The sequence below is a fragment of the Ascaphus truei genome, unplaced genomic scaffold, assembly GCF_040206685.1.
Source record: "Ascaphus truei isolate aAscTru1 unplaced genomic scaffold, aAscTru1.hap1 HAP1_SCAFFOLD_3275, whole genome shotgun sequence".
NCBI classification, from domain to species: domain Eukaryota; kingdom Metazoa; phylum Chordata; class Amphibia; order Anura; family Ascaphidae; genus Ascaphus; species Ascaphus truei.
The window spans coordinates 12,676-22,714 of NW_027456263.1; the positions used below are offsets into that span (position 1 = coordinate 12,676).

Genomic DNA, 10,039 nt, shown 5'->3' on the forward strand with positions numbered 1-10,039 from the left:
GCAGTGAGCGGGATGCATACTCCGTGCTGCGCAGTGAGCGGGATGCATACTCTGTGCTGCGCAGTGAGCGGGATGCATACTCTGCTGCGAAGTGAGTGGGATGCATACTATGTGCTGCGCAGTGAGCGGGATGCATACTCCGTGCTGCGCAGTGAGCGGGATGCATACTCCGTGCTGCGCAGTGAGCAGGATGCATACTCTGTGCTGCGCAGTGAGCGGGATGCATACTCTGTGCTGCGCAGTGAGCGGGATGCATACTCCGTGCTGCGCAGTGAGCGGGATGCATACTATGTGCTGCGCAGTGAGCGGGATGCATACTCTGTGCTGCGCAGTGAGCGGGATGCATACTCTGCTGCGAAGTGAGCGGGATGCATACTCTGTGCTGCGCAGTGAGCGGGATGCATGCTCTGTGCTGCGCAGTGAGCGGGATGCATACTCTGCTGCGCAGTGAGCGGGATGCATACTCTGTGCTGCGCAGTGAGCGGGATGCATACTCTGTGCTGCGCAGTGAGCGGGATGCATACTCTGTGCTGCGCTGTGAGCGGGATGCATACTCTGTGCTGCGCAGTGAGCGGGATGACATAATCTGTGCTGCGCAGTGAGCGGGATGCATACTCTGTGCTGCGCAGTGAGCGGGATGCATACTCTGTGCTGCGCAGTGAGCGGGATGCATACTCTGTGCTGCGCAGTGAGCGGGATGCATACTCTGTGCTGCGCAGTGAGCGGGATGCATACTCTGTTCTGCGCAGTGAGCGGGATGCATACTCTGTGCTGCGCTGTGAGCGGGATGCATACTCTGTGCTGCGCTGTGAGCGGGATGCATACTCTGTGCTGCGCTGTGAGCGGGATGACATACTCTGTGCTGCGCAGTGAGCGGGATGCATACTCTGTGCTGCGCAGTGAGCGGGATGCATACTCTGTGCTGCGCAGTGAGCGGGATGCATACTCTGTGCTGCGCAGTGAGCGGGATGCATACTCTGTGCTGCGCAGTGAGCGGGATGCATACTCCGTGCTGCGCAGTGAGCGGGATGCATACTCTGTGCTGCGCTGTGAGCGGGATGCATACTCTGTGCTGCGCAGTGAGCGGGATGCATACTCTGTGCTGCGCAGTGAGCGGGATGCATACTCTGTGCTGCGCAGTGAGCGGGATGCATACTCTGTGCTGCGCAGTGAGCGGGATGCATACTCTGTGCTGCGCAGTGAGCGGGATGCATACTCTGTGCTGCGCAGTGAGCGGGATGCATACTCTGTGCTGCGCAGTGAGCGGGATGCATACTCTGTGCTGCGCAGTGAGCGGGATGACACTCTGCGCTGCGTCTCACCCCGCTGTCCGTCCCCCTGTGCAGATCTGTATGAAGCCGTACAGGAGATCCTGCCAGAGCTGCGGGAGATGGGGGTCACCGTCTGGGTGATGGGGAGCGGCACTTACCCTCCCGACGTCATCAACCTCCAGGACCTGATGGACGATGCCTGTGAGGACCCTGTACCGGCCCACCTAGGAGTGCCGGGGAATCTCATGGCCACATCTATCTGCATCTTCACCTCTGGGACCACAGGTGCGTGCGTGGGGTGTGGGGGGGGGGGGTGTGGAGTGGGGGAGGGGGTTGTGTGGAGTGGGGGGGGTTGTGTGGAGTGGGGGGGGGTGCGTGGAGGGGGGGGTGCGTGGAGGGGGGGGTGCGTGGAGGAGGGGTGAGGGGGAGGTGTGGAGTGGGGGGGGGTTGTGTGGAGTGGGGGGGGTGTGTGGATAATGTGCCTGTACCCTGCCGGGGGGTCGAGTGGGGCAGGGATGGAATGTGTCTGGAACCTGTGGGGAGGGGGGGGGGCGGAGTATGTGTCTGGACCCTGCGGGGGGGGGGGGGGGGGGGGGGGGGAAGAGAGAATGTGTGTCTACTCTGTGGGGGGGGGGGGGAGAAAAATGTGTCTGGACCCTGTGGGGAGGGGTTGTAGGAAGGGTGGGGTTGTGGGGGGGGAGGGGAGGCAGGGGTTGGATGGGGAGAGGGTTTGTTTGGGGGGGAGAGGAGGCGGGGGGAAGGGGTTGTGCATTGGGGTTTGGTGTCTCACTGCTTACTATATTTGGTATCCGTGCCTCAGAACGGTAAATCTGCCCTTTTTCATTAAAATGCCATTTTATCCAAGTTCTGATTATTCCTATACTCATTGATGCATTAACCTGTCGGATGCCAGAGGTGCGAGAAAGGGGTTACAGAGAAACAAATATCGTCCCATTGCGCTTTCCTGGGATGAAGCTGGTGTCTGATTGGCTGTTGGTGCGTTCATCACGATGTATCATTATTCCGGTCCCAGGTTTGCCTAAAGCGGCTCGGATCAGCCACCTGAAGTCCCTGCTGTGCTGCTGCTTCTACCAGCTGTGTGGCGCCAGCGCTGATGACATCATCTACCTGTCACTGCCTCTCTACCACATGTCTGCCTCCTTGCTGGGCATCGGGGGCTGCATTGGCATCGGTGAGATATCCTCAGACCCCGGTGTCACCTGGGTCCATGCCGCTTCCTGCGTTAGCAGTCTGCCGCGCGCTGGGTCACTGCTGTGCCCTGCGTCAGTGGTCTGCCATGCGCTTGGTCCCTGCCGCGCTCTGCGTTAGCGGTCTGCCGTGCGTCCCTGGTATGCCTTGCGCTGGATCCCTGCCGCGCCCTGCGTCCCTGTTCTGCCATGCGCTGGGTCCCTGCCGCGCCCTGCATCAGCGGTCTGCCCTGCGTCCCTGGTCTGCCTTGCGCTGGATCCCTGCCGCGCCCTGCGTCCCGGGTTTGCCATGCGCTGGATCCCTGCCGCGCCCTGCATCCCTCGTCTGCCGCACACTGGGTCCCTGCCCTGCAAATACATGGGGGGGGGGGGGGGTTAAGAGTTTTTCTCCAAGAGTAGTGGATGCAGTGAGCAATGGATCAGTTAAGACAGGGGTGCTCAACTCCCGTCCTCTGAACCCCCAACAGGACAGGTTTTAAGGATATCCCAGCATCAGAGCGGATGGCATAATCCTTCTCCCTTCTCTCCTCCTTCCCTGCTCCTCCTCTCCTCCTTCCCTGCTCCTCCTCTCCTTCTTTCCTCCACTCTTCCCTCTCCCCGGTCAGGTGCCTCGGTTGTGCTGAAGGAGCGGTTCTCTGCCAGTCAGTTCTGGAACGATTGTAGAAGATACAATGTTACCATTTTCCAGTACATTGGCGAGCTGTGCAGATATTTGGTTAACCAGCCCCAGGGGGGGGGGGGGGGGGGGGGGGGTAACTGTGTGTGTGACCTTCACCCTACTGTACCAGTACTGACCACCACACTCGCTGCTGACCCCATACACACCTCTCCAGCATCCCCTGCTGTCTGTGTCACACACACCCACACACATACACCCTGGTATCTCCGTGCTCTGCACACACACACAACCTACTGTCCCAGTACTGACCACCACACTCGCTGCTGACCCCTTACACACCCCTCCAGCACCCCTTGCTGTCTGTGTCACACACACCCACACACATACACCCTGGTATCTCCGTGCTCTGCACACACACACAACCTACTGTCCCAGTACTGACCACCACACTCGCTGCTGACCCCTCACACAACCCTACAGCACCCCCTGCTGTCTGTGTCACACACACCCACACACATACACCCTGGTATCTCCGTGCTCTGCACACACACACAACCTACTGTCCCAGTACTGACCACCACACTCGCTGCTGACCCCTCACACAACCCTACAGCATCCCCTGCTGTCTGTGTCACACACACCCACACACATACACCCTGGTATCTCCGTGCTCTGCACACACACACAACCTACTGTCCCAGTACTGACCACCACACTCGCTGCTGACCCCTTACACACCCCTCCAGCACCCCCTGCTGTCTGTGTCACACACACCCACACACATACACCCTGGTATCTCCGTGCTCTGCACACACACACAACCTACTGTCCCAGTACTGACCACCACACTCGCTGCTGACCCCTCACACAACCCTACAGCACCCCCTGCTGTCTGTGTCACACACACCCACACACATACACCCTGGTATCTCCGTGCTCTGCACACACACACAACCTACTGTCCCAGTACTGACCACCACACTCGCTGCTGACCCCTCACACAACCCTACAGCACCCCCTGCTGTCTGTGTCCTATACACACACACACTACTATCTCCGTGCCCTGCACATACACACGCACCCCCTGCTGTCTCCATGCCCTGCACCCCCCCGCACCCTGCAGCACCCCCTGCTGTCTGTGTCCTACACACACACACACACACACACACACTACTATCTCCGTGCCCTGCACATACACACGCACCCCCTGCTGTCTCCATGCCCTGCACCCCCCCCTGCTGTCTGTCCTACACACACACACACACACACACACACACACCTTGCTATCTCCGTGCCCTGCACACACACAACCATGCAGCACCCCCTGCTGTCTCTGTGTCCTCAACACACACACCTGCAGCACCCCCTGCTATCTCCGTGCCCTGCTCTCACACACACACACCTGCAGCACCCCCTGCTGTCTCAGTACCCTGCTCTCTTTCTCACACACACCCCTGCAGCACCCCCTGCTGTCTCGTGCCCTGCACACACCTGCAGCCCCCCCTACTGTCTGTCCTACACACACACACACCCCTGCAGCACCCCCTGCTGTCTCGTGCCCTGCACACACCTGCAGCCCCCCCTACTGTCTGTCCTACACACACGTGCAGCACCCCCTGCTGTCTCAGTACCCTGCTCTCTTTCTCACACACACCCCTGCAGCACCCCCTGCTGTCCCGTGCCCTGCACACACACCTGCAGCTCCCCCTACTGTCTGTCCTACACACACACACCCCTGCAGCACCCCCTGCTGTCTCCGTGCCCTCCCTACACACAAACACACACCCCTGCAGCACCCCCTGCTGTCTCCGTGCCCTCCCTACACACAAACACACACCCCTGCAGCACCCCATGCTGTCTCAGTGCCCTCCCTACACACAAACACACACCCCTGCAGCACCCCCTGTTGTCTCAGTGCCTTCCCTACACACAAACACACACCCCTGCAGCACCCCATGCTGTCTCAGTGCCCTCCCTACACACAAACACACACCCCTGCAGCACCCCCTGTTGTCTCAGTGCCTTCCCTACACACAAACACCCCCCCCTGCAGCACCCCCTGTTGTCTCAGTGCCCTCCCTACACACACACGCACCCCAACAGCACCCCCTGCTGTCTGTCCTACACAGACACCACCTGCTGTCTCCATGCCCTGCTCTCTCTCTCTCACACACACACACACACACCTGCAGCACCCCCTGCTGTCTCGTGCCCTCCTTCCACACACCCACACCCCTGCAGCAACCCCTGCTGTCTGTCCTACACACCCACACCCCTGCAGCTCCCCCTGCTGTCTCAGTGCCCTGCTCACACACACATACACACACCTGCAGCACCCCCTGCTGTCTGTCCTACACACACACCACCTGCTGTCTCCATGCCCTGCTCTCTCACACACACACACACACCTGCAGCACCCCCTGCTGTCTTGTGCCCTCCTTCCACACACCCACACCCCTGCAGAACCCCCTGCTGTCTGTCCTACACACCCACACCCCTGCTGTCTTAATGCCCTGCTAACACACACACAAACGCTCGCACCCCTGCAGCACACCCTTCTGTCTCTGTGCCCATCTCACACACACACACACACCCCTGCAGCACCCTCTGCTGTGTCAGTGCCCGGCTCACACACACCCCTGCAGTCTCAGTGCCCTGCTCTCTCTCTCTCTCTCTCACACACACACGCACCCCTGCTGTCTCAGTTCCCTGCTCACAACACACACACACACACGCACCCCTGCTCTCTCACACACACACCACCCCTGCTGTCTCAGTTCCCTGCACTCTCTCTCTCTCTCTCTCCTCTCTCTCACACACACACACACACACACACACCTACACACCTACGCCTGCAGCACACTCCTGCTGTCTCAGTGCCCTGCTCACACACATACACACCCCTGCAGCACCCCCTGCTGTCTCAGTGCCCTGCTCACACACACATACACACACACACACACACACACACGCAGCACCCCCTGCTGTCTCAGTGCCCTGCTCACACACACACACACACACACACACACACACACACACACACACCCCTGCAGCACCCCCTGCTGTCTCAATGCCCTGCTCACACACACATACACACCCCTGCAGCACCCCCTGCTGTCTCAGTGCCCTGCTCACACACACACACACCCCTGCAGCACCCCCTGCTGTCTCAGTGCCCTGCTCACACACACATACACACCCCTGCAGCACCCCCTGCTGTCTCAGTGCCCTGCTCACACACACACACACCCCTGCAGCACCCCCTGCTGTCTCAGTGCCCTGCTCACACACACACACACCCCTGCAGCACCCCCTGCTGTCTCAGTGCCCTGCTCACACACACACACACACCCCTGCAGCACCCCCTGCTGTCTCAGTGCCCTGCTCACACACACATACACACCCCTGCAGCACCCCCTGCTGTCTCAGTGCCCTGCTCACACACACATACACACACCTGCAGCACCCCCTGCTGTCTCAGTGTCCTGCTCACACACACATACACACCCCTGCAGCACCCCCTGCTGTCTCAGTGCCCTGCTCACACACACATACACACCCCTGCAGCACCCCCTGCTGTCTCAGTGCCCTGCTCACACACACACACCCCCCTGCAGCACCCCCTGCTGTCTCAGTGCCCTGCTCACACACACATACACACACACCTGCAGCACCCCCTGCTGTCTTAGTGCCCTGCTCACACACACATACACACACACACACGCAGCACCCCCTGCTGTCTCAGTGCCATGCTCACACACACATACACACACCTGCAGCACCCCCTGCTGTCTCCGTGCCCTGCTCTCTTTCTCACACACACCTGCAGCTCCCCCTGCTGTCTGTCCTACACACACACACACACACCCCTGCAGCACCCCCTGCTGTCTCCGTGCCCTCCCTACACACAAACACACACCCCTGCAGCACCCCCTGCTGTCTCCGTGCCCTCCCTACACACAAACACACACACCTGCAGCACCCCCTGCTGTCTCAGTGCCTTGCTCTCTCACACACACACACACACACACGCACGCACGCACGCACGCACGCACCTGCTGTCTCAGTGCCCTGCTCACACACACACACACACACACCCACACCTTCAGCACCCCCTGCTGTCTCAGTGCCCTGCTCTCACACACACACACACACACACCTGCAGCACCCCCTGCTGTCTCGGTGCCCTGCTCACACACACACACGCTTCTCTCACTGCCGGACCCTCACCAGCTTTGCCCCCGCAGTGCGAGGAAGAGAGCCGGCACAGTGTGCGTCTGGCCGCGGGGAGCGGTCTCCGTCCCGACGTTTGGACGGATTTCAGCCGTCGCTTCGGGAAGATCCGAATCTTCGAGACGTACGGGCTGACCGAGTCTAACATCAGCTTCTTCAACTACACCGGCAGCCCGGGCGCCGTGGGCCGGGGAAGCTTCATATACAAGGTATGGAGTACCTGCCCACAATGCACTGCGTGGGGCAGGGGAAGCTTCATATACAAGGTATGGAGTACCCGCCCACAATGCACTGCTTGGGCCGGGGCAGCTTCATATACAAGGTATGGAGTACCCCGCCCACAATGCACTGCGTGGGGCAGGGGAAGCTTCATATACAAGGTATGGAGTACCCACCCACAATGCACTGCGTGGGGCAGGGGAAGCTTCATATACAAGGTATGGAGTACCCGCCCACAATGCACTGCGTGGGGCCGGGGCAGCTGCATATACAAGGTATGGAGTACCCCGCCCACAATGCACTGCGTGGGGCAGGGGAAGCTGCATATACAAGGTATGGAGTACCCCGCCCACAATGCACTGCGTGGGGCAGGGACAGCTGCATATACAAGGTATGGAGTACCCGCCCACAATGCACTGCGTGGGGCAGGGACAGGTTTAACTAGATGTAATTAGTGTAACGGTATTTGTGGCCCGGCCTGACCCACCCAATCTCACATTGGCCCCTGTGGTCTAACCGGTCCCCCATTACAGTGTGGTAGTGTCTGGTGGAGCACCTGTTGGCAACAGGACTCCTGAGTCTCCCGCATGATGGTGTGTGGGGAGGACCCGTCCAGACAGGCAGCTGAGGTAGTGTGCTGAGTCCTACCTAGTTCCAGTGCAGCGCCTCCACCTCATCAGGGTCCCTTCGGTCACTTGGGGATGGTCCTGATGAGGAACTCCTCGGTGGTGCTCCCCTCTGTACATTCACTCCACACATGTACACGAGAGGGTGTTCGAATAAGAGCATCTTTATTGATTGAGGTGGGCTAGCTGCCCCCACGCAGTAGAATATCTAGCCACTCATCTTGAGTCAGTGCTTCCCTTTGAAAGGTGAGCTCTCCTTTAATAGGGATTCCCTATCCCAGCCGGGATATCTTTACCCTGTGCCAGGTCCCTGGACACAGTCTCCTTGCAGCTACTATAACATAACCAGAACTTCTTCCGGCAACTCAGACTAGGACTAGAACTTGAACTCCTCCTCCTCTTAGCTGAACTTGTACTAGCACTACTTTTTGACACAGTGCTGTGCCTTATGTACACTCTGGAAGCTGACACACCTCTGACATCACTAACCATGGAGTCAGAGCATGTGACCACTCCCATCCATACACAGGGCACCCCACCAGGGTGTGAGGGCAAACCTCCATAATTACTGCTGGCATGCCCACAACTTACCAGGCCTTACTGTCAGCAGGAGAGATGACTGTAGCCATTTTACATGACCGCTACATTAGTATGGAGGAAATGCTGCTCTGACCATAATACTTATTTAGTTATGTAGCGCTGTACATAGGATTCTGCAGGCACAACGAGCCCTGTCCTGCAAAGCTTGCAATCTAATGTTTGTGCGAGGCACAGGGAGGTAGGGACTTTCCTACGGTCACAAGGAGGGGCCCCAAGGATGTGAGCTGGGCCCCCCCCCTCCAGGATGAGCCGGGCCCCACCCCTATGGATGTGAGCCAGGCCCTCCCCCCCCCCAGGATGTGAGCCGGCCCCCCCCAAGATGTGAGCCGACCCCCCCAGCCCCCCCCAGGATGTGAGCCGGGCCCCTGCATCGGTCATTGTTCTTAAGAAAGGTTTATGGTTAGAAAGACGAGCGAGGCCTCTGAAAATAAACCCGTAACTTTGGAAATAAAGTACAGAACTGAGCTCACCGGCGGCCTGTTGAAAGGTATCAGTCTGTGTGCGTGCGCATGTCTGTCTGTGTGTCTATCGGTCTGCGCATCTGTGTCTGTGTGTGCGCGCATATCCGTCTGTGTGTGTGCACCCGTCTTTCTGCGTCTGTCTGTCTGTCTGTGTGCGTGCGTCTGTCTGTGTGCGTGCGTCTGTCTGTGTGCGTGCGCATATCAGTCTGTGTGTCCGTCGGTTCTGCGCATCTGTCTCTGTGCGTCTCTGCATGTGTGCGTGTGTCTGTCTCTGTGCGCTCTGCATGTGTGCGTGTGTCTGTCTCTGTGCGTCTCTGCATGTGTGCGTGTGTCTGTCTCTGTGCGTCTCTGCATGTGTGCGTGTGTCTGTCTCTGTGCGTCTCTGCATGTGTGCGTGTGTCTGTCTCTGTGCGTCTCTGCATGTGTGCGTGTGTCTGTCTCTGTGCGCTCTGCATGTGTGCGTGTGTCTGTCTCTGTGCGTCTCTGCATGTGTGCGTGTGTCTGTCTCTGTGCGTCTCTGCATGTGTGCGTGTGTCTGTCTCTGTGCGTCTCTGCATGTGTGCGTGTGTCTGTCTCTGTGCGTCTCTGCATGTGTGCGTGTGTCTGTCTCTGTGCGTCTCTGCATGTGTGCGTGTGTCTGTCCCTGCGTCTCTGCATGTGTGCGTGTGTCTGTCTCTGTGCGTGTGTCTGTCTCTGTGCGTGCGTGTCTGTCTGTCCCACACTCCCCGGTGTGCTAACCTCCCCCCCCTCCCTGCTAATTCCAGTGTTTCTCCCCCTTCGCTCTGCTGAAGTTTGACTTTGA

The 10,039-nt window shown here is 59.1% G+C and overlaps 1 protein-coding gene across 1 annotated transcript; it reads left to right on the top strand.

Annotated features, from left to right (window-relative positions):
- Nucleotides 1-847: 847 nt before the first annotated feature.
- Nucleotides 848-10,034, top strand: LOC142483483 (long-chain fatty acid transport protein 3-like; the record flags this gene model as incomplete). The annotated part of the gene is made up of 5 exons (XM_075583488.1): nt 848-1,556; nt 2,305-2,463; nt 3,085-3,206; nt 7,343-7,540; nt 10,002-10,034. Coding segments are annotated over exons 1-5 (1,221 nt in total), but the record flags the coding sequence as incomplete, so codon positions are not given.
- Nucleotides 10,035-10,039: the final 5 nt, after the last annotated feature.